The sequence below is a fragment of the Cornus florida genome, unplaced genomic scaffold, assembly GCF_030987335.1.
Source record: "Cornus florida cultivar Cherokee Brave unplaced genomic scaffold, ASM3098733v1 CherokeeBrave_3.0.0_Hap2_Chr01, whole genome shotgun sequence".
In the NCBI taxonomy this organism is placed as follows: Eukaryota; Viridiplantae; Streptophyta; class Magnoliopsida; order Cornales; family Cornaceae; genus Cornus; species Cornus florida.
This window is the reverse complement of record NW_026775571.1, coordinates 83,257,157-83,282,307: the sequence shown is the minus strand read 5'-3', so window position 1 is coordinate 83,282,307 and position 25,151 is coordinate 83,257,157. Positions and strand designations below refer to the sequence as shown.

The 25,151-nt window shown below is 40.5% G+C and overlaps 2 protein-coding genes across 8 annotated transcripts; both read left to right on the top strand.

The window, feature by feature from the left end:
• Nucleotides 1–5,668: 5,668 nt before the first annotated feature.
• Nucleotides 5,669–18,504, top strand: LOC132303425 (disease resistance protein RPM1-like). Of its 7 annotated transcripts, none has more exons than XM_059800704.1 (4): nt 5,669–8,560; nt 8,717–8,836; nt 8,914–9,898; nt 18,245–18,504. In XM_059800704.1, the coding sequence occupies exon 1, from the start codon at nt 5,824–5,826 to the stop codon at nt 8,521–8,523; it is 2,700 nt and encodes an 899-aa protein (XP_059656687.1). In that variant the 5' UTR covers nt 5,669–5,823; the 3' UTR covers nt 8,524–8,560; nt 8,717–8,836; nt 8,914–9,898; nt 18,245–18,504. The 7 variants fall into 7 exon arrangements, with proteins under 7 accessions (XP_059656687.1, XP_059656694.1, XP_059656703.1 ...); XM_059800711.1 differs by having other exon boundaries at nt 5,669–8,580; nt 8,717–8,751; nt 8,882–9,898; XM_059800720.1 differs by having other exon boundaries at nt 5,669–8,585; nt 8,717–8,751; nt 8,882–9,898.
• A 2,242-nt stretch (nt 18,505–20,746) lies between these two features.
• Nucleotides 20,747–21,319, top strand: LOC132276355 (uncharacterized). Its single transcript, XM_059777749.1, has one exon. The coding sequence runs from the start codon at nt 20,747–20,749 to the stop codon at nt 21,317–21,319; it is 573 nt and encodes a 190-aa protein (XP_059633732.1).
• Nucleotides 21,320–25,151: the final 3,832 nt, after the last annotated feature.

The following is a 25,151-nucleotide window of genomic DNA, read 5'->3' as shown; positions in this document are numbered from 1 at the left end:
GAGCAGTTGTTGAAAAATTCGCCTCAGAGTCCTACAGGCACTTGTTGGATGTGTAGTGGCTTGGTGGAAGATACAGAAATTTGGGCTCGCACGATCCTGCGCGGTTTGCTCCTTGTGAGGAACAGGCAGCACGACTACACCATGCTTGACCCACTGCTCGAGAGTACTGGCGACTTCTTCCATACATACCAGGAATGAGGGAGGATCATTTGTTCGCTCAGCTCTAGATCCTTTGGCTCTAACATCTGTCTCACGATGCTTTTTTGCTCTGTCATTGCGAGGAGCGACTGGCGTGTCTTTACGAGTTACATGTCCAGTGACCTCTGCCTTGGGAGGTGCGAGATCTTTACAAATGTTCTGTATAGCTGTGGTGAGATCACTGAAGCTGTTGAGACCCAGATTGACCAAGTGTATCCTGTAGGTCTTAGTCATGCCCTGTATGCAGATGTCAACCAGATCGCTTTCACTGCTACCCTCGAAGCATTCCCTCACACGGGCCTGGAAGCGAGAAATGAACTTAAGGGGCTTCTCGTGAGATTCTTGCGTTTCTTTAGTGAGGGAGAGGGTGGTGACCCTCTCGATGGCTTGGCCAAACTTATCGTGGAATTTCTATGAGAGTTGTTGCCAAGTGGTGATCGAGTTTGGCTTGAGACTACGAAACCACCTGTACGCGAGCCCGGTGAGAGACTTGGAGAATTCTCGAAGGTGCAAGATCTCATCATGGCTATGCTGGCCTAGCGATTCCACGAATCTCTGCAAGTGCTCATCGGCATCCCCTTTGACGCCGTCGTACTTAGGAAATTTTGGGATGATGTACCCCTGAGGGTATGGCGTCTGAGCCAGGCTTTTTGAGTACGGAGGCTCCGTACGCAATACTAACGTGCGTGCAGCCGATGGGGCATACTTCATGAAAAAATCACGTAGCATGGATTCAGTGACATATTCCGGGGAAGGGTTTGCCGGTGGAATCGCTTGAATTGGGGTGGGCTTTGGGGCTGCTTGGGCTTGGGTCGGCGGATACCACAGTAGTAGCACGTGAGTAGATGAACTGCCTAGCTGATCATGCTCAGGAAGAGCCACCCTAGTGGGAGAAACAGTTATGGCTCATGCACTTTGCATGATCAAGGCTTCCAACCTATCAAGGCGATCGTTAAGATCACGATTAGACTGCAATAACTCCTCATGAACGGAAGGGACTGCTGAGCTTTTCGGCATTGTGATATGTGGTGCGCGAACATTGGAAGCACATGACGGTACCTGGGATTGAAAAGGATAGTCACCACCTACTCCAACAGAGGACTCTGAATGGTGAGTTAGCATATCCTGCGATTCCATCTGCTTGTACTGATATCCCCAGTGAAGTCGCCAAAATGTAGGGGTTCTTTTTTACTAGGTTTTAAAACAGCAATAAAATAGAGATATCAAGAATACAAATATGAAGGAAAACAAAGAAGATGCTCAGTGCAGGTGGAGGAGAAGAATACCAACTATCAAGATCAAGATGGTGGTAGGGCGAGTATACAATATTTCATGATAGCTTTTCTTCCTTTCGAGGGTTCGTTCTTTCTTCATAGGACAGTGTCATTTATAGATCTGGTTTCCATTGGTTATTATCCAATGGTTCCTTCTATGCATGGTCCCTTGCATGCATCACCCCCAATCCGGATTACCTGAGTAATCCTGAAGATTTAGGGGTCTGAAGGGTCTAATCATTTCCTCAAGCCTTGTCCAATGTTGCCATGTCATTTCTCCCCCAATCAGGGGCATTAAATGTTGCTTGGCCGTCGGTTGGTCAAGCCTGACATAACAATAATTGTGATTTTAAGATTTGCTGTCACGACGTGTATAATCCTATCTTCTTGTTAATTGGGCTTTGCCGAGAGCGAAGGCACCTCTTAACTTCTCATCCACCAATCCAAGATCCTCCTAAGTTTCCCAAACATGGATTCCTATAACACGAAGATTCTACCTTCATCTCGTGCTAAGGAGCTCCAATCTTTCAAAACAGCATCGTCTGGCGTAACACCAGGATTCGGGATATTCGAGAGTCGGTCTCTCGAGGCTTCATGGGCTTGGTGTGGTGCCAGGGCTTGGGATGCTCGAGGATCAGCTTCTCGAGGCTTATTGGGCCTAGAGCGATGCCAGGGCTTAGAGTGCTCGAGATTTGATCTTTCGATGCTTGATGGGCTTGGAGCAATGCCAGGGCTTAGGGTGCTCGAGATTAGATCTTTCGAGGCTTGATGGGCTTAGAGCAATGTAATACCCCCACATTTTCCACGCATAAGTTAATCAGGCTTATACACAAAAAATGAGGGATATCAAAAACAATTGGTAATATACAAGCATGGAATACAAAATGATAATAATAAAAGAACTTAGACAGGAAAGGAAAACTCGAAGAAAAAAAAACATCCATCCATGCTTTATTAAATACAATACTCCTTTAAACAACTTGGAAATCCTATGTCAAAGATCCCTAAATATAAACCTGAAAGTTCAACGTCGGAAGTAAATAAAACTGAAATTAAAATAATACATAAAACTTCTACCCTGGATAAGACCATAAGAGTAGATGAGTTCGGATGGTGGTCCCACACTGCTAAGCCTCAACCTTGAAACGGGTACTGACCGTGTCCTGAAATAACAACAATGGTGGGTCAACCCCACGAGCAAGTCCTCTCTACTATGACCCAAATCAGAGAATCAAATAAATTAATCATTATTATTCGGAAGTAAACTATATCTGTATACACCCTAATGAAACTACACAATGTATAATATGACTTCAACCAGAACAGACGGTGATCACTTAGACTCACACGAGGTGGTTAAGTGTTTCCTTTCCCTACCTAGGAAATCAGCTATTAATACATGGTGCATGGTACTGACAACACAGACTATAAGTCCTACACAGTGGTAACACATCTCAAAGTACTAATGAATATATTGAGCATATCACTTAGGTAACACATGCCAATAATATTAAACCACATACCCCGACAGCCACACATCTGTCTATGGCAACGAATGCATAAGGTATAAATGAGTCTCAACTTATTAGTCAGCTCACATGGTTCTATATGGCAACACATCCATATAATATAAATGCGACATAATTTATTTAGCAGCCCATTTATTACCTGAAATGCACACAGCATAATAGTAATGGTTTATATATCATTAACAACATGCATAATCCTATAACGTATAATGAACAATTTGTATGAATCAAATTATGTAATTATTTCATTTAATATTAAATAACAACACAATTAATATTCAAATATGTTATTACATTAATTACATCTGTTTATAGCGGTCTGTACTGTAAACCATATAATTAATGTTTGGAAATATTAATCGGACATAATAATAATTAACGGGTAATAAAAATAATAATTTAATGTCCCGTTAAACCCGTAACTACCAACCCTAAGCCCAAAAATGCAAGTTGAAGGTTCTAGAAATTACAAAACAATCCCTAGGGGTATTCTGGACTTTTCCAGTAGCTGTAGGGGTCCCACATGTGCCCTCACGCGCCTCCCAAAGCTTCCCACAAGCGCCACCACCTTCCTCACACGCGTACGCGCTTACACGCGCTCTCACGTGCATCTGGCATCAGCCACGTGCGCGCACGCGCTGCCACGAGCATCTGGCATCAACCACGCGCGCGCACGCGCTGCCACGCGCGCATTAACGGTACCTGATGACGTGGCGCTTTCTGATTCGGTGGTTGCATCCTAATTCCGTGGACGCGCTGCACTTGATTAATCTGACTATCCTAAAGTAATCCTACGGCTACTGATACACGCGCATGGAAAGTAATGTACACCGCATCACACCGAATTACTCCGGTCACCTTCCTCACTGCCGGTGGCCGGAAACCTCGCTGGAGGCTCGCCGGAATTTACAGAAAATCCCGAAAAATTCTATAAAAATTCCTAAAGCTTTAAATAATTATTCCTAAGCTTTAATTAATTACATAGGCCAATAATAAATTATCTAACACCCTAAATAATTAATATTTCACTAATTTAATAAACTAAAATTATAATTTATTAAAATCCTAGCATGCTTTCCATACTCTAAAATAACCTAAATAAATTAAATAATTAATTTATGGATTCAAAGGAGAAAAATAGATAATAACTTGCCTTATGGATTTGAAACAAATCCGCCGGTTGCGTGCAGTCGAGTAAAATCACCTATACCGGTCCAAGCTTCTTTTTCTCTCTTTTCCTTTTACTTTTCTAAAATGGCTCACTTTTATTTTTTTCTTTCTCTTCTACTTACGTAACTTGCTTCAAAGTAGCTAACTAATATATACTAACTTATATAATATAAATATTACAAATATCTAAATTTACATTAACTATCAAAACCTCCCACCTAATTTAATTCAAGGCAATTAAATCTAAGTCAAATAATTGGCATAAAATTCCACCATAATATCTAATTTACATCATGACATATTATTATTATTATTATTATTATTATTATACTATAATACAAATGAAATACTTTAATTAACTAATACAAATGTAATACTTTAATTAACTAATATTAATTAATATAAAACATAACCAATAAAATTTCTAAACTAACATTATATAATATATAGAACATAAAAATCAATATTACGTGCACAAATAAATAAATTAATTTAATAATTTAACATACACAATTTAATAGGTAAATAAATCTACTCATTAAATATACAGAATTAATTTAAATAAACTCTTTAAAAATACAGGGTATTACAAGCAATGCCAGGGCTTAGGGTGCTCGAGATTAGATCTTTCGAGGCTTGAGGGTCTGGAGCGATGCCAGGGCTTAGAGTGCTCGAGACTTGATCTTTCGAGACTTGAGGGTCTGGAGCGATGCCAGGGCTTAGAGTGCTCGAGATTTGTTCTTTTGAGGCTTTTCACTTTTCAACTTGCCATGGAGAATTTGGCTAGGGTTGTATTGACTTATCAACAAGCCAATCAGCGTCTAATGAGTGACACCCACAAAGTTGATGCATATGATTTTCATTTACTTAATTATTTAAAAAAATAAGATTCCTTGTGCTTGCTAGTTGCATTGCATAGAAGATAGAACTAACTTTTGCAAAAAGAAACTGATTGGCTCCTTTTCCTTTTCCTTTTCCTTGTAGCTTTTGACAGAAAATGTTGTGAACTTTCAAAATAGCCACACACACACACACACACAAACACATACACAAAATATTTATGCGAAGTCCACATCAATGCTCATTGGCCTCAATTGAAAAGAAATTTCCAATATATAATGAGCCCACCTGTTTTCTTTATTGCGCACCCAATTCTATTATACACTCCAAAAGAAAAGTGTGTGTTGGTCTTACTCAGTAGTATCAGACTTATCTATCTAATAATGCTTTAAAAATATATTAATATCTTGATGATAATTATAGTGTTCGACCTAAAAGTAATCATTTGAAGCCATAGAAATTAGAATAACAACCCCTTTTGGTTAAATCTTTTGTTGGGCATCTCTAATTAAAGGCATCACAATGTATACTCTTCAAGTTGATGCATAAAATTGTTATTGTTACTTGGATCTGTTGAATTTACTGGATAGTAAATTAAAGAATTATACTTCATGCTAAGACATACAAGTACTTATATGTATTCATTGTTTAAGTTTCACCCAACTGATCAGTCAGTCAACGTGTACTAGCAAAAGTCCTGCAAATAAATTTATTGAAACATTGCCATTCATAAAAAAAACCATATAGAGGGCAGTCTTCTTGTATCCTCTAAAAAATTCAGAAGTAGAAAATAACACTTACAAGTGAGAGATATGGCACAGGATGCTGTCTGCTTTCTACTTGATAAGCTTCAAATTTGGCTGGAGGCAGAATGGAAGTTGCCGGGAAAGATAAGCACGGAGGTCGACATCTTGAGAGGTGAATTCGAAAGCATTAGTGCACTTCTGAAGGATGCCGATACCGAAAGAGAGCACAATAGCCAAGTCACTGACTGGCTTCAAAAACTTCGAGATGGAACTTATGACATCGAGGATCTTCTCGACATTTTTACGTTTCACATGGTTCAACAGTCTATTAGCCACGGCTTTGAGTTCGTCACCAAATGGAGAGCACGCCACCACATCGATGAACTAATTGAAGGTATTAACATGAAACTCAAAAGCATCAAAGAAGCAAAGGAGAGATATCATAATAGCATCAGTCCGTCCCAAGCCTCAAGTTTGACGACTGGAAACGACACATGCCTTCCTCCAAGAATAGATCCTCTGTTCGCTGAAGACACTGATATTGTGGGGATTGAAATACCAAAGAAGAAACTGATTACTTGGGCACTAAAAGGGAGGCAAAGTCTCAAGGTGGTGTTTGTAGTCGGGATGGGAGGATTGGGTAAAACAACTATTGTTAAGCAAGCGTATGAGATGGTGAAGAATGAAGGATTTGAATGCCATGCTTGGATCACTGTTGGAAGGTCAATAAATAAAATGGATCTCTTAACGATGATGTTCAATAAATTCTGCAATCTGCCGGTCGAGCCAACTTCCCAGAGTTCCTCTTCCTTCAACTTGGTCGAGCTGATGAATAAACTAAGGGATCATCTGCAAAACAAAAGGTATGTTTTAGTTCTTGATGATTTGTGGAAAAAAGATGTTTGGGAATCCATTAGAAAGGCACTACCTGAGGGTAATCACAGTAGAATAATTATCACTACACGAAGAGGCGATATAGCTTTTTCATGTAGAGATAACTCTACTGATGTCTATAACATCCAGTCTCTTCCTACGGAAAAGGCTAAACAACTCTTCCACAAGAACGCTTTCCCAGATGGCATATGTCCTTCACGGTTGGAAGGCTGGTCCCAAAGAATCTTAACAAAATGCGAAGGATTGCCACTTGCAATCATTGAAATCGGTAAAATTCTGTATAGAGAGAACTCTGCATCTGCATGGCAAAAATTGCTTGGAAGCCTTGGATCAGAGTTGAGCAGAAATGGCAGCCTTTCAGATACCATGAGAATACTATCTCTAAGTTACAGTGACTTGCCATACCATCTCAAGTATTGTTTTCTATACTTGACCATTTTCCCCGAGAATGATTATCCAGTTAGGTGCAGAGTATTGATTCGGCTGTGGATAGCAGAGGGTTTTATAAGAGAACAAACAGGCAAAGAAGTTGAAGACATTGGAGAGGAGTATCTAAAGGAACTCACCGACAGGAATCTGATACAAAGTGAATTGGATTTTGATGGGAGGCCAAAAACTTGTCGGGTACATAATCTCATGCATAAGATTATTCTCTCAAAGTCAAGAGAGGAGAATTTTTGCAATGTTTTTTCAGAATCACAGAGAAACATAGGTGACAAACCCCGTCGATTATCTATGCAAAGCCATGGATTCAACAAGTTGGATGGGAACTTTAAGAGTGTTCGCACCCTTTTTGTGTTCGGTGTACCCTACAGCTCAATTCGAGACTTGAAATTATTGAGAGTTCTGCATCTGGAAGGTGCATCATTGGAGATCTTTCCTAAGGAAATTGTGGGTTTACTGCTCTTGAAGTATCTGTGTTTGAGGAATAACAATATCAAAATCATTCCCGAGTCTCTGGGGAATCTTAGGTACCTAGAGACCTTGGATCTTAGGCAAACTAGAGTGGTAAAGCTGCCCAAAAAAGTCCTCGAACTTAAGAAACTTCGGCATTTGCTTGTTTATTATACAACTTCTGATTGTGTTACAGGATTCGAGATATCAGCAGAGATCCAGACACCTAGCTTGCAGAAGCTATCATTCATAAAGGCAAATAGCCATCACAAGGTGATTCATTGGCTAAGAAATCTGACACAACTAAGAAAGTTAGGGATCATTGATCTTCCAAGAGAAGATGGGTCAAATTTGTGCCAGTCAATTGAAAAGCTGCAAAACCTCCTTTCCTTGAATGTAACATCATTAAAAAAGGATGAGGTTGTAGATCTACAAGCAATTACCAATCCTCCACCATTTCTTCAACGCCTGAATCTGAAAGGGCGGTTAGAAAGGTTACCAATTTGGATTACCAGACTTCATGACCTGGTAAGGATACGTCTTAAGTGGTCCAAGTTAACACACTACAATAACCCCATTGATATCCTTCAAGATCTTCCTAATCTATTGGAGCTCCAGCTGCTCGATGCCTGTAGTGGAAACCAGTTAGATTTCACAGCCAGAAAATTTCAGACTCTTAAGATCTTGGAACTCGAGCAACTGGAACCATTGAGAAAGGTCAGAATGGAAGAGACTACCTTACCTTATCTCCAAAAGCTGATTATAAGGCAGTGCAATAACCTGCAGCAGGTTCCAGAGGGTATTAGAAACCTCACTCGCCTCAAAGAGCTTCACTTGTACGATATGCCCTACAGATTTGTGGCTCAGATCAAGAATGGTGGAACATTGCGTCATCTGGTTCGCCATATCCCAAACATCAATTGTTATTACCTAGAGACAAAATGGGTGGCAGACGATCTCAATCTCATTGATACATAGTCCGACGCTACGATGGGAGCACATACACAGTAATCAGGTCAGCATAACCACAATCAAGTTAGGTACCTTGTAATTCCATCGTTTTTGGTTCATCAAAATTGGATGTATTGAATTCTGAAGTACTTTTCTTTAGGAAACTACAATCTGAAACACTTCTAATATCTGTTTTAATATTGCTTATGAAATTTGACAGGGTAAGGATTCATGCAATGGCTGTTTTATATCAAAGTAAGTCTTATCCTCTTCACAAACTCGGTGCTTAGTTTGATTAACCATTTTTATTCCACAGGATGTAGTGAGAAAAAAGCAAAAGGTAGGTATTCTCTGTTGTGAATGATGTGATTTATCTTTTATTCAGACTACTGATGAGTTGCGCAATAATCATGCCAGGTGATTGAGGCAAAGATGGGTGTGACGTGCTTTCATAAAACTAAGATGACGCCAATAAATCAGAAAACATGGACAACAGGTAAATGAAAAGTTGTGGCACCATTCAATGATGTAGAAGATCTAGCTAATAAATATTACAAGATATTTCATTGTTGAACTTCTTAAGTTTACTGTATTTGGGTTACGAAGGACTGTAATTGATTTGGGTTTGGAGATCTCGTTCTTCTTTGGTAAGCGGTTTGGAGTCTTTTTTGTGTAGACTGATTGTTCATTTTGGATGATGCATTGATCAAAGTTATTTTCATCAAAAGCATAATTATATGTCTTTTTCTTTTTCTTTTTTTTTTTTCTTTTTTTTTTTTTTTTTTTAATGGATTTTATTATCCTAGTTCAGTGACTTCGTTATTAGTTTAACCATAGAGATAGCAGTACATAGATATTAAATTTTCTGTATTACTAACAATGGTTATTGTAACGTTTCCGATTTTCAGCAATTTTTAATTTTCGGAAATTTTGTTGATGCAAGGGTGATTCTGTCTTTTCACATGCTGCGTACGGGATTGCGATTGGGTCCATTTGCATTTTGTATAATTTAACTTATTTGGTTGTGTGACATTTATGTGATGATGTTTAGTCATGTGTATGTGGCGTGGGATTAAAAAACAAAAGAAAAAGAGAAAATAAAAAAAAATTGTGGGATCCACCACTTCCATCCAATGTGGTCTCTAGACCACATTTTGTCTCTCACATTCCTCACTCCCGTAACTCTCTCTCACACTTTTCTCATCTTGCATTTTTTTTTTCTTTTTCAACCAAATCTTTGGAACAAGATTTCTCTCTCAATACTTGGTGAATTAAGGTGTCGTTTGAGGCAAAACGGAGAGCACGACGAGCTCTACGTGTGAGTACCATCAATTTCAGTTTTTGGCCTTCCTTTGGACTTCGAATTTAGAGACCCATTTCAAGGGTTTTGCTCAATCTAGAGGTAGGGGCTCTTAATCCACAATTTTCTTACTCCTATGTGAATTACATCTTCTAAATTGTTGCAAGACATGCTTATTTATGCTAGTTGTAGTTTAACGTAGTTAAAACATGTGTATGTGGTTATGTGAGAACTTGTATTAAATGTTTTATGTGGAAAACTTGCTTATGTAATCATTTAAATATGTTCGTTATGCTAGATGTATTTTTGTATAAGAGCATGTTGATTTTTCTTGAGAAATTCTTGTGAAATTATGCCTTGCTTACTTAAATTGAGTTGGTTGTGAAATAATGAATATACTCATAGTATTGATGCACTCATGCACTTATATTGGGCATGAAATGGGAGAATTTGTTTTGAAACAAACATGGGGAATTTTTGTAAAGTGATTTGATGAAATGGCTTTATGAAAACCCAGTCGCCGCGGGGGTACCAAAGGGCCGAAGTGTTAATATAGCCTAGAGGGGATTAGGGAGTCGCCCTAACGTGGTTGAGCTAGCTGGGCCTCATAATGACGCCGCAGGGGTACCAAAGGTTAGGGATACTAGCCAATCTTCCTCTCGTATCGCTGAGAGATCACCAAAGGGCGGGTTATATTAACAATTTGAAAGAGATGGTTTTGAGAAAAAGAGAATGGGGAGCGACATTGGCATGGATTTGCATTCCATGGCATTGCATTGTTTGTTTTAGAGTTTGGTTGGAATGTTGTATTACCCTGTCATTATATGATCTTCATTCCCATTGATCTATTCTATGTTTGGATTCACGGGGATACAAGAAGCGTGTCTTAAGTGTCACCAACTGAGCAATTTGCTCACCCCACATAATTAATATTTTTCAAGTCATGGCAAGGAATTGGCGGATGATAATCCACCACAGAGCTAAGGAAACTTGAAGGCATTTTGAATGTATTTTGTGGGACTTGAACTTATCTTGTATAGTGCATGACTAAATGCATTATTTTTGGCAACATGTAAAATACGTGTAATTATCATGTGCATGGTCATTGGGTAATGTAATTAAGCCTTATTCACTCAAAATCAGTTTGTGTATTTTAAGTAACGTGTGGCAAATTATGTTAATAACGTATTTGTTTTTATTGTGTTTGGTGTTGAAATGTATTTAATTTTGTACGTGAGTGTAGTGGCGTGGGTGGTTAATTACCAAGAGTTGGTGTATATGGGTTTACACAAGACAGTGGAAAGTGGAAGTGAGAATTACCCAGAACCGGTCGACATATGGCTTCCCAAACGTCGACCGGTATCTTGTCAGTGGGTCATTTTTGGCATACGTCCCAAACCAGTCGATGTATGGCTTCCCATACGTCGACCGGTATCTTGGCAATGGGTATTACCACTGTTCATAACCCAAACTAGTCGACGTATGATGCATATACGTCGATCGGTTTACGGCATATATGTAATTACTATTTAAGTTCTTAAATTACACTTTGGTACCAAAGTGAGGTTACACGTAATTATTTTATGACCTACAAAATGCAATAATTGTATTTTAACCCCGAAAGGACTATATTGCCCCGAACCTTATTTTGTTTATTATGCAATGCAAGCAAATGACTGTTGTACACTTTGAGTCTCAATTCATCGAATTATGGCAAATTACCATTTTGCCCTTTTGGACCTTGTTATTTAAATTTAATGTAAAAAGACCGTTTTACCCTCGAATGATTTTGAGTCGGGTAAGGACCCGTTTAATGATCCGGATTCATGAGGATTTGGGTCGTTACAGTTACCCTTTTAAAAACAAAAAAAATAAGTTTCCCAAGAATTTGTTATTTTTGTAGTGAGCTTGTATCATTAAAAAAAATGGTTTCTAGATATGCCATTGTCTAAGTGTAACTTTTTGAGCATCCTAATTTGAGCAAATTTTTATAATGTTCTGTAATGTTTCCGATTTTCTCCATTTTTTCATTTTTTCAGAATTTTGTTTATACGAGGGTATTTTCGTCATTTCACGTTTTGTGTACTGAACATCGTGGGGTGTGCCGAGTGTGTCGGATAGTCGTTTGGGGCATTCCATTAAGTTTAGAACTCTAGAAAATACAAGGTTGGTCATTTTCACATTTTTCTATTTTTCGGGTCAGACGGTCCCGTGTGGGACCTGTTACCGGTATTGTTGTGCACGGGGGGTTTTGGTTGGGTCCATTTACATTTTATGTATTTTATTTTATGTGACTTATGTAGTATTTATATGGTGGTGCACTTATATATAGGTATGTGGTGTAGAATTAAAACAAAAGAAAAAATGAAAAGTCAAAAATGGTGGTGGGACCCACCACCCACTTACTTAGTGGTCTAGAGACCACACATGGTCTCACAAATCTTCTCTTTCCCGCTAGTTCCTCCTTCTCCCCCATTTTCTCTTCATTTTCTTTTTCTTTTGCATCAAACTTTAGGGCTTGATTTTTTCTTCAATTCTTGGAGTTTTTGGAAGCCGTTTGCGGTAAATTGAAGCCCACAGCGAGGCCTTCGAATCCATACCAACAATTTCAGATTTGGGCCTCCCTAGAATTTTTGAAAATTTGAACCCATTTTGAGGGTTTTACATTAATTTAAGATAGGGGTCTCTAATCCACATATGCTTGTGCCTTAGTGAGTATAATTCTTGTTAATTGTTGCTTATTATGCTTAGATTGAGTTAATTTTGTTTTAAGGTGACTAAACCTTGAAATTTGAGTATGTGGATATGTGTTAAATTTATGTTATGTGTGAAAAGCATGTTCTATGTGTTATTTTCCCTAGCCGATAATGTTGTTAACTTGCTAAAATTGTTGTATGAAAGCATGTTATGTATTCTTAGAAATTCTTGGAAGGTGTAATATGAGATTAAATTTTTAATTTGTTGTAGAATGATTAATTACATGGCATGAAGCATTCATGCATAACATTGGGAAGAAAAAGGGAACAAATTGATTTGAAATGAAAAAGGGAAATTTTGGGAAAGAAGTTTTGATTAAAGTGTTTTATGAAAACCCGGTTGCCACGGAGGTACCAAAGGGCCAGAGTGTTAATATAGCCTATAGGGAACTAGGGAGATTGCCCTAGCGTGGTTGAGCTAGCTGGGCCCAAAATGACGCGGCGGGGTTACCAAGGGTCAAGGACACTAACCAATCCTTCTTTCGTGTCGCTGCGGGGTCACCAAAGGGCGGGTTATATTAACAGTTTGAAAGTGATGGTTTTGAATGTTGAAAATGGGGAGTGACATCGGCATGCATTGCATTCCATAGCATCATATTGTTTATGTTGAGATTGGTCATTATGTTGTGTTTTCCCGACATGGCATGACCCCGCCCCCTATTGTTCTATTATTTGTTTGAATTCACGGGGGCAGAAGAGGTGTGTCTTAGGCACCGCCTACTGAGCAAATTGCTCATCCTATTATTTAATAAAAAAAATTCAGGAAACGGGAAAGAAGTGGTAGATGACGTTTCACCACATGCCTAATTTGAATTTAGAAGATTTTTTTTATATTTTTGTATTAAGTCCCATATTTTTGTAAAACCTTAGTTTGTTATATTCGGTATAAAGGTTTGTGGACCCTTGTTATTATAATTATAATTATGGACTGTAACTTTAGCGCAAGTTGTCCAAACATTGTAAGACATGTACTTTAGATCTTAACTGTGATGACCCTGTGGGCGGGTGTGCCGTGGGCGGGTGCGAGAGACACTGTCAGGCTACCACACTGGCGAGCTACGGGTGCACAGTCCCACATCGCCTGGGTAGTGGAAAGGTGAAGTACTTATATGTAAGTGTGTCACCTCCAATTGGTATGAGGCCTTTTGGGGTGAAGCCCAAGAGCAAAACCGTGCGGGCTCAGGCCCAAAGCGGACAATATCATACCATGTGGTAGAGTGGGTTGTTACAAATGGTATCAGAGCCTGACCCAGCCGGAAGTGTGGCCAACGAGGACGTTGGGCCCCAAAGGGGGGGTGATTGTGATGACCCTGTGGGCGGGTGTGCCGTGGGCGGGTGCGAGAGACACTGTCAGGCTACCACACTGGCGAGCTACGGGTGCACAGTCCCACATCGCCTGGGTAGAGGAAAGGTGAAGTACTTATATGTAAGTGTGTCACCTCCAATTGGTATGAGGCCTTTTGGGGTGAAGCCCAAGAGCAAAACCGTGCGGGCTCAGGCCCAAAGCGGACAATATCATACCATGTGGTGGAGTGGGTTGTTACAAATGGTATCAGAGCCTGACCCAGCCGGAAGTGTGGCCAACGAGGACGTTGGGCCCCAAAGGGGGGGTGATTGTGATGACCCTGTGGGCGGGTGTGCCGTGGGCGGGTGCGAGAGACACTGTCAGGCTACCACACTGGCGAGCTACGGGTGCACAGTCCCACATCGCCTGGGTAGTGGAAAGGTGAAGTACTTATATGTAAGTGTGTCACCTCCAATTGGTATGAGGCCTTTTGGGGTGAAGCCCAAGAGCAAAACCGTGCGGGCTCAGGCCCAAAGCGGACAATATCATACCATGTGGTGGAGTGGGTTGTTACAAATGGTATCAGAGCCTGACCCAGCCGGAAGTGTGGCCAACGAGGACGTTGGGCCCCAAAGGGGGGGTGATTGTGATGACCCTGTGGGCGGGTGTGCCGTGGGCGGGTGCGAGAGACACTGTCAGGCTACCACACTGGCGAGCTACGGGTGCACAGTCCCACATCGCCTGGGTAGAGGAAAGGTGAAGTACTTATATGTAAGTGTGTCACCTCCAATTGGTATGAGGCCTTTTGGGGTGAAGCCCAAGAGCAAAACCGTGCGGGCTCAGGCCCAAAGCGGACAATATCATACCATGTGGTGGAGTGGGTTGTTACATTAACCATATATTTTGGGACTGTAATTATGATAATTTGGATTAAATGGTATGTGGATGTTCCACCATGAGATGAACCATGTTGAGGTATAATGGATGGATGAATGGGATGCTGGAATATATTATTTGTATTGTGTGTTGGGACAGGTTGAATATGTCTTGAAATGCCAGGAAGGGCCATTGCGTTTTTTTTTATTTGAATAGGTGGTTGTAGGCCCCTTTTTAGGGGAGATCATGCCAATTTTTTTTTTAAAATCTTTTTTTTTAAAAGGGTATCAGTTTAGGGTCGTTACATGTTCCATTGGAACTTTGTAGGGAAGTTGGCATTAGTAATCCTATTAACTAATTGTCAACCCATTGTTTCTTGATGAGCCTACTCGTTTAAAGGCTAGACTCATTTATGCTAGCAATTGGATCCGGATTGATGCTTGTAAGGACATTCAAAAGTCTATTAAGCTCGATCTCTTATATGATGATCCTTATGACAATACGGTGGAGGTCCCATCGAAACCTCAAAAACGTGTAGATTGTAATTCTTTTCGTCATTCTACCCAATATTGCCCTTCTAAATCCCACTACTAAGCCTAAACAAGGATAAAGCACGAAGGAGAATTTGTCTCCTAAATCTAGCCCAAATGAGTGGGAAGATGTTAGAAAGTAAGCGGGAAAGATGTTGTTGCTCCTCCTAAAAACTGAACATGTATTAATCAATCATGCATGTTGTCAGGATAACAATATTTGATGTTAATGGTTTGATTAATTAGAAAATTTTAGATGCATTTGATCTGTAGTGAACTTAGGCTACATCAAGGATGTAGTGACCCAATAAATATACAACATTAAAAATAAATAAATAAAAATAAAAAATAAAAAAAGAAGAGTGGTGCCCGCATAACACCATTGTTATATTGGCAACCCCCAGATCATATGAATGCTATGTTTTATAGTGGAATGAAATGCTTATTCTTACACTTCATTCCCTTTGCTTTTGTTTGGTGAGCCAAAATAAAGTTGGAGTGTCCATTCTCTTGGAATAGCCGCTCTTACAAAATGTTGGAATACTCGAATTAAAAATAAACTCAAACAACATTCATCCTAGTGAGCATTCCATTCCTTACAAAATTTAAAACAAAAACACCATTGCCTTATAAGCAGCCATCACAATTGCTGGCAATACCTCCATTTTATGCCATCAAGTGTCTAATCAAATTCAAATGCGTCTCCAAACACCAATTTTCTCCCATCTCCGAGTCCCGTCCCGTCTACACCCAACTGTGAACGCTATAACGTCTTTTTACAGAAAATCCATCTCTTGTTTACACTGAGGATGCCGAAAGTGACTTGGGCCGGGTATGATCCAGGAGGTTGTGAGCGGGCCGAACAAAGACCATTGTTGTGAACCGACTCTTTATTAATTGAGCCCAGGGTGATAAAATTAATAAAGAAGCCCGGTTCTGAACGGAAGGAGCTGAACCCATAATGAAGGAAGGCCCAAAAGAACAACCCAGTTCAAGAAGTCAGTTAGAAAATATCTAGAAGGTCTGTAACAATCTATAAATAGCCTAAAAACAGAAGGAAAAGGGGATGGAAAAAATTAGAAGTGTGGAATTATTCTTTCTAATTTAAGAGGGAGAATTTCATGTATCTTCAATTGGCGCCGTCTGTGGGAACGACGAAGATTGATTTGCGATAAGTCAAAATTGATTCGATCGTAAGTGATGCGTGAGAAAGAAGCTTGATCTCTAAAAAGTGGATCAGGATCGTGAGTGATTCGTTGTTCATTGTTCGTCTTGCCGAGTTTCGATTGTGATTGATTTTGAAGAGATTCGTATTCGATCTACGTAGTTCCGGTTTGTTTCTGTTCAATCGATCTATGCGATTGTGTTTTCTTTGCCAAGCCAGATCTGACAGGTCCACGGTGGAAGAAGTTCGAATCTGGTTTTGTAAGATCAGAATTTGGACAATTCAAGTCTAGATCTAGTATGATTGCGTTAGCAGAACTCAGATCTGTCCAGAAAATTGTGGTTAAAAACTTTGCTCCGATCAAGAATAATGATCGGATGTGAGAGCTCAAATCCATTAGATAATGGCTAGCAGTCGAAGCTCGATGAATTGATGAGTGTAATTGTAATGTTACCGATTTTTCCTATTTTCTGTTTCTGGAATATATTTGATTTTTTGGATTATTTTAATCCTTACCTCGTTTTGCATGCCACGCAGACCCTAAGGGGCTTTTTGGTCATTTTCTTGAGTCGAGGGTTTTAGAAGTGTAATTTCAATCATTTTAAGTCAATTAGAAGTGACGGTATCATTTTAGAATTTTTCAGGTGTCGAGATGATTTCCGGACTCGGGAATTTCTCCCGGTTTTGTCATTTTAAGAAAGGTGCATAATGGACTTTTCTCACATATATGTATACATCTATATGTATATATTAGAGGTTGATATTTATGGGGAAAATGAGGCAAGGTATGGTTTGAAGGAGGGCAAGATTCTAACTTTGCATAAAATTAGAGATCAACCACAAATTGACACATGGCAATCCAATGACCATAATTTGAGATTTTTATCAAGCCATCACTTTCCTCCTCCCCTATTTTCGTGCATCACTCTCTCTCTCTCTCTCTCTAGCACTTCTCTATCTCTCTCTATATTCATACACAAGCACACATTATTATCATCTAAATAAAAGGCTTTGATTTGGAGAGTTTAAGGTGGATTTTGAAGGAGAGGAAGAAGGGAGGTTGGAGAGCTTGGCATGAGCTTCAAATTGAGGCTAATATTGCTAGGGTTTGGAGAATTTCAAAATTTGGGGCTTTTCTTCCATTTGAGGTAGAGTTTGTCTACTTGTCAAATTCCTTAGTTGTGGTAGCTAATTGGATGTTTTTCCCCCTCTCTAACTTGTCAATTTGAAGTTAAAAGCATTATTTAATTTTAGGGTTTTTGGTTTATACATGAATTTTTGATTTGAGGTGTTTAAAGTGATTGGGTGTTTATCTTGTGTTTAAATTGCAAGTAACATGTTGTTGAGCTTCTATAAAATGATTTATTTATTTCACCTCATGTGGTTGTTGTGATATTTTTGATAATGTATATGCTAGAAAATACTTGAATGTTGTAAGATGCAAAAAGTGTCAAATTATCTTGTTGAGGCCCTAGAAATATCAATCATATTATGAAGGCATGATAATAATTACGTAATTGAATTTGGACATTTTTATATGCATGACATAATGTTGTTCTTGGGTATGAGGGTGGTGTGGATGTAGTGGAAGGGCATGTGAGGGCATGGATATGGTGGATGGGTGCATTGAGCATTTTATACAATTCATTGCATATGAATATAAACGATGATTATGGAAATTGGAAGTGTTGCATGTGAACCCTTGTACGATCCCCGACTCATTTTCCTATTCATTGTTTGTAAGGCATGTAATTACTTACCTTACTTGAGGAGATGCCACTTAGGCATTCTCTACTGAGCCTTGCGCTCACTCCTCTACTTATTACTATTTTTCAGACACGGAAAAGAAATAGCGGACGACAATCCACCATTGCCTTAGCTTGGAGTAGAAAAATGTTTCTTTTTGCTATCTTTTGTAATTGGGCCTAATTTTGTAAAAGTGATGACTTAAAATGTATTATTTTGTAGCATGTGAGGTATTTAGGTCCATTTTGCGTATGGCCATTGGAGAAATGTAATTATGTTTAATTACACTAAATTATTTAGTGTATTTTATATAGCATATTGTAAATTATGTTAATTGTTGTTAATGTATTAGATGTTAAAATGTATTTAAATATGTATGTAAGTGTAGTAGCGTGGGTGGTTGGTTATCAAATGTTGGTATATTTTGGTTTTCTTTGGACAGTGAGTAATTGAGTGTGAATAATCCAAACCAGTCGACATAAAATCCCATACGTCGACCGGATGACCTGAACCAGTCGACGTGAATTTCCCACACGTCGGCCGATATCTTGGCAGTGAGGATATTCACTGTACAAGTCTTGAACCAGTCGACGTGTAGCCTTCCATACGTCGACTGGTATCCTGGCAGTGGGTTTTTCCACGGTACACATCCAAACCAATTGACGTGTGACATCCCATACATCGACCGGTTCCTGTGTAGTAAACATTTGTGACTTATTTTCCTATTTTGCCCTTGACCACTCACTCAGGTGTATTATTACACATTATAAGGTCCAGTAAAATACAATAATAATATTTTAGCCATGGGAATGACTATATTACCCGGACTTTATCTTATTTATTATGTGATACAAGTAAATGACTATTTTGCCCTTTGAGTCTCAAACCATTAGAATTGTGATAAATGACCATCTTGTCCTTGTTGGACTTTAATATACGAATTTAACGGGAAAGGACCATATTACCCTTGGATAATTTTGGGTCGGGTAAGGACCCATTTAATGATCTGGATCAATGGATTTGGGTCGTTACAGTAATCGAAGCACTAAGGAGAGAGAACGCAGAGTTGAGAGCTGGAATGGAGCGTCGTGAGGCTCCTGTTCTTCCAAGGCCACCTCCAGTAGGAGAGGGAGTTATGCCATCCAGCACTGCTCATCACGATGATCCAGAGGGAAACAATCGAATGGATCTTCATCGCGAGGAGATTGTGCCAAATGACTTACCTCCAAATATCCGTCAAGTGGAGGAGCGTGAAGGATCTATCCATTTGGATCCGCATTGTGAACAGATCATGCGAGAAGAAGCCGCCGCTTTTGATCCAACACAGGGAAGGTTACGACGTGATGAAGCAATGGAGTTTGGCCATCATAGAGCTCCATCGTTATGGCATAGGGAGTTCACAGATGATAAATCATTTGATCCACCCTACCGGCCTTCAATGGCGACGTATGATTACAAGAGTTCAGAAAGAAGATCTGCAGATCTGAGGATTCCACTGCCGTTTTCAAGGGAGAATGAAGCACTCCGTTCCTCCGTAAGAACGGTTGTATCACCGTTCATTAACGAAATCCTGAATGCTCTGAATCCGAGGAAGTTCTCCATGCCGGTGTTCATTCTGTTCGATGGAATGACTGATCCGATAGATCATATTTACCACATTCAGTTGAAAATGGCCTTGAATACAAACAATGACCCTCTGATGTGTAAATACTTCCCTACAAGCTTGTCAGGGCCAGCCCTCAACTGGTTCAAGAATCTGGTTTAAGGTTCAATTGCTAGCTTCTAGGACTTGTGTGATAAGTTTATTAGCCAATACTATGGAAATAAACGCCCGGCCAAAGATATGTCAAGCCTATTTACAATGAAGCAGCACGAAGATGAACGACTCCAGGCTTTTCTCACCAGGTTTAACCTTGTCAAGAGTATGGTTATGGAGTGTCATCCATCAATAGCGGTTCAAGCGTTCAAGTTAGCAATGAACCGAGGGAAACCGTTACACACAAGTTTGGTGGTGAATACGCCGAAGACCATGGATGAGCTGAACGAGAGAGCTGACAGTTTCGTGCGTCTGGAAGAAGAGAAAGCAGCTAATTCAAGGCAGACATCTATTATCTCCACAAAGGTGAAGTCCAAAGCTAAGACTCGGCAAAAGCAAGCTCTGTAGCGTCAGACCTCCTGGAAGGCAGAGAAGAGGCCCCGAGAGGAAGAGTCGTTTACTCCACTCAAAGTCACTCTGGCAATGTTATTCCAAAAAAACAAATATAAGTTCCGTCCCCCTTACCAATCAGACAACCTCTCGAATAAAGAGATCAATCTAAACATTGTGTTTTTCATAGTGATTTTGATCACCAGACTAATGAATACAGGAACTTACGAAGGCAAGTGGAGATGCTGATCGCCAGGGGAGAGTTTGCAGGATACGTTCAAGGGCCAGTGCAGGAGCAGAATCGGCTAACTGAGCAAGTTAAGAAAAATCAAAAGTTGAATCACTATAACACTCAGCCCATTCGGATTATAAATGCAATTTATGGCCTTCTTGAACAAACAATAGAACCTGAAGAATTGCTCCGAACACGCATTTGCCAAGCGTAGATGAAGAGACAAATAGGCAGTGTCAACACTCTGCACCATCAGAGTGCATCAACGCATATAAGGTTTGACAAGACAGACCTACTGCGAGTTCAAATTCTTCATGAGGACCCTTTGGTTGTTAGTTTGACAGTGGCGGAATGCTTAGTACAAAGGGTGCTAATTGACCCAAGGAGCAATGCGAATGTCATGCCAAGGATCACCTTCAATCGGCTAGAAATCAAGCCAGAGGCGCTTAAATTTACTGGGAATCCATTGTTGGGATTCGATAGAAAGCGAGTCGAACCAATCGGCACAGTAGAATTACTCGTTCAAGTTGCTGAGAGGGAACTTGTCGAAAGCTTTGTGGTGGTGGAGATCCATCCATCCTATAATCTGCTGATAGGGAGAGGATGGATTCATAGAGTTCAGGGAGTCCCATCGACCCTGCACCAAGTGATGAGATGTCTGAGTCCGGATGGAAATAAGGTGATTGATATCTATGTATACCAGGTTGCAGCAAAGGAATGTTACTCGGTGACTCTGAAGGTCGCAGGGAAGGGAAAAGCTCCCATCCAATCTGATAGCCCACAATAGCAATTATAGAAGCCTCCCCCCCAGCACGGACGGGGAGGAGGATCCTTCGGTGTTGACCGAGGAACCTCTAGTTGATGTTCAAATTGATCATTTGAGGCCAAACCGAACCACAAAATAGGTTTAAGGCTTACCGAGGAAGAGAAGCACCAGTTGATTGATTTCCTTTCCCAGAACACGGACATGTTCGCTTGAAACCATTCAGACATGCCGGGAATCGACCCCTCTATCTCTTGTCATTCCCTTCATATAGATTTGAACGTTAAACCTGTACGGTAAAAGCAAAGAAGGTTGCCCCGGAGCGCAACCAGATCATTGCGGATGAAGTTGATAGATTGTTAGAGGCTGGGTTCATCAGAGAGGTTCAGTACCCGATCTGGCTGTCGAACGTGGTTGTAGTGTAGAAGAAGAACAAAAAGTGGAGGGTTTGCGTTGACTTCACCAATCTGAATAAAGCCTGCCCGAAGGATAGCTTTCCTCTTTCAAAGATTGATCAAATGGTGGATGCTATAAAGGGATATAAATGATTAACCTTCCTGGATGCCTATTCAGGTTATAATCAAATTCCAATGGATCCTAACGATGAGGAAAAAACCTCTTTTGTCACCGAACGAGGAACCTATTGCTACAAGGTCATGTCGTTTAGACTGAAGAATGCTGGAGCTACGTACCAAAGGTTGGTCAGCAAGATTTTCAATAATCAAATGGGCAAGACTGTTGAAGCTTACATCGATGACATGGTAGTGAAGAGCAAACAGAAGGACTACCATTTGCGACATTTAGATGAGGTGTTCGATGTACTGAGGAGGTATGGAATGAAGCTAAACCCAATCAAGTGCTCGTTTGGCATAGGATCCGGATAATTCTTTGGCCACGTGGTCAACAACAGAGGGATTGAAGTCAGCCCAGCCCAAGCGGAAGCTTTACTAAGAAATGCAGAACCAAGCACTGTCAAGGAAGTCCAAGCCCTCACTGGACGCATAGCGGCACTAAGTCGATTCATCTCTAAGTTGTCAGACCGATGCAAGTCATTCTTTGATATAATAAGAAGTCACAAAAAATAATCCTGGGGGGATGAGCAAAGGCAAACACTGACAAAGTTGAAGGAGTATATGCGAAATCCACCAGTCCTAAATGCCCCAAAAGCAGGTAAGAAACTTTTCCTGTACCTTGGAGTTTCCAACATTGCAACTTATGGTGTTCTGATATGGTGTGAAAAAGGTAAGCAGTTCCCAGTCTTTTATGTCAGCAAAACGCTAACTGAGCTAGAGAGAATGTATTCGAAGGCCGAACGAGTAATATTATCTTTGGTAAATGCAAAGAGGAAACTCAGGCATTACTTCGAGTCCCACCCAATAGTTGTTCTGACCACGCTTCCCATAAGGGTGATCCTACATAAGCCCGACTTGTTCGGACGAATGACAAAATGGGCAATAGAACTAAGTTCTTTTAACATAACGTATGAACCCTGAACAGCCATCAAAGAGCATGCTGTGGCTGATTTCCTATTGGAGTGTGATGTGGAAGAGCCAGAGGAAAATCTTGAAGACTATTTGTGGAAGCTCTTCGTTGATGGTTCTTCGAATCAGATAGGGGCAGGAATTGGGGTCAAGTTGCAGACACCAGAAGGCACCACGCTAAGCCAAGCGATCAAACTTGAGTTCATAGCAACCAATAATGAAGCATAATATGAAGCACTACTGACTGGATTGAAGTTGGCCAAGGAGTTAAAGGTCAAAAACCTAGTCGCTTTTAGTGATTCGCAGCTAGTAGTTCGGCAAATAACTGGAGAATATGAAACCAAAGATAAAACAATGGAGGCGTATCGTTCAGCCATTATGCAGGAGGCTGAGAGTTTTGATCAGATCAAGTTCATCCAATTGCTAAGGGAGCATAACGAGGACGCCGATCGGTTGGCATGCAGTGCGTCGAGTTCTAGGGAAACACTGACAAGGGTGATTCCAGTCGGTGTGTTGTACCAACCATCTATCCTTGGGGAGTCATCAAATTCGGACCCTTGGCAAGTGAATGTCATACCATATGAGCTGAGTTGGATAGATCCAATTATGACATACATACGGGATGGTGTTTTGCCCGAGCAGAGGGATGAGGCAAGAAAGATCAGGTCAAATGCTGCGAAGTATGCCATAATGCACAACCAGTTATACAGGAGATCTTACTTAGGGCCTTATTTGAAATGTGTAACCCCTACAGAAGCTCAGCAAATACTGCAAACTATCCACGATGGTATGTATGGTAACCATTTAGGTGGGAGGTCTTTAGCACACAAAGTGATAACACAGACGTATTTTTGGCCGAACATGTCACGAGATGCGAAGGAATTCTCAAAAAGGTGCGATAAGTGCCAAAGGTTAGGACCACTGATCCACCAACCACCAGAAGACTTGCACGTAATGGCCAAACCATGGCCTTTCGCACAATGGGGGATGGATGTGGTTGGCCCCTTACCGACTGCCAGATCACAAAATAAGTTCATTGTGCTTGTAACAGACTACTTTACCAAATGGGTGGAGGCAGAACCATATCCCAGCATAACTCAAACTCATGTAAGACGTTTCATTTGGAGTAATATCATCTGTCACTTTGGCATACCAAGGTCGATCATCATGGACAACAGGACTAATCTCGACAGTAAGCAAGTGAGGGAGTTGTTGGAAGAATATGAAATCAACCAAAAGTTAGCATCGGTCAGTTATCCACAGGCAAATAGTTAGGCTGAGATCACGAACAGAACGATTTTTGTTTGTATAAAGAAGAAGCTTGAAGAAGAAAAAGGGAAATGGTTGGATGAGCTCCTGAACGTCTTATGGGCCTACAGAATGACTCCGAGACGACCGACCGGAGAGAGCCCATTCGCCATGGCATATAGGACTGAGGCAGTATTACCGGTCGAGCACCTAATTCCCACCATTCGAAGTCTAGCATGCAATCGGGAGCAGAATAATCACATGTTGAAATTCAACCTCAATCTGCTTGAAGAGAAGAAGGATGCAGTAAGACTGGCATCATATCAGTAGACACTTATGAACAGTCATAACAGAAAGGTGAGGCATATAGACTTTGCACCTGGTGATTTAGTTCTAAAAAGAAAGGTTGGAATTGTCAAGAAGATGGTGTTACCTTGGGAAGGGCCGTATAGAGTTGCAGAAGTCATAGGGAAGGGGGCATATATCTTGGAGACCATGGCTAGAAGGCTGGTAAACAAGTCATAAAACGCTACGTCTATGAAAAGGTATCACCAGTAGAGAAGCGAGGAGTGAGTTTCAACCTGGTCAGTGTTTATTTCCAATTGTGTGCTTACAAATGTATAAAACTTCAAAAAATCTATAAAAAGTGTTATTTTCTTCCAAAAAGGTGACCGAGCGTGAAATAAGTGCTACTTGACACTATGAGCCACGTCAAACACTTGCTAAAAATAAAAAGCCAAGTGGCAAGTGGCATTCAGCCAAGCGTCAGGCACTTAGCAAAGTAAGTGGCAGCTGGCACTATGAGCCGAACGTCAAACACTTGCTAAAAATAAAAAGCCAAGTGGCAAGTGGCATTCAGCCGAGCGCCATGCACTTAGCAAAGTAAGTGGCAGCTGGCACTATGAACCGAACGCCAAACACTTGCTAAAAATAAAAAGTCATGTGGCAAGTAGCATTCAGCCGAGCGTCAGGCACTTAGCAAAGTAAGTGGCAGCTGGCACTATGAGCTGAACGCCAAACACTTGCTAAAAATAAAAATTCAAGTGGCAAGTGGCATTCAGTCAAGCGCCAGGCACTTAGAAAAGTAAGTGGCAGCTGGCACTATGAGCCGAACGCCAAACACTTGC

Excerpts from the sequence above, each read along its gene's own strand:
- LOC132303425 (XM_059800704.1), top strand. The coding sequence starts at position 5,824 with ATGGCACAGGATGCTGTCTGCTTTCTACTTGATAAGCTTCAAATTTGG.
- LOC132276355 (XM_059777749.1), top strand. The coding sequence starts at position 20,747 with ATGAAGAGACAAATAGGCAGTGTCAACACTCTGCACCATCAGAGTGCA.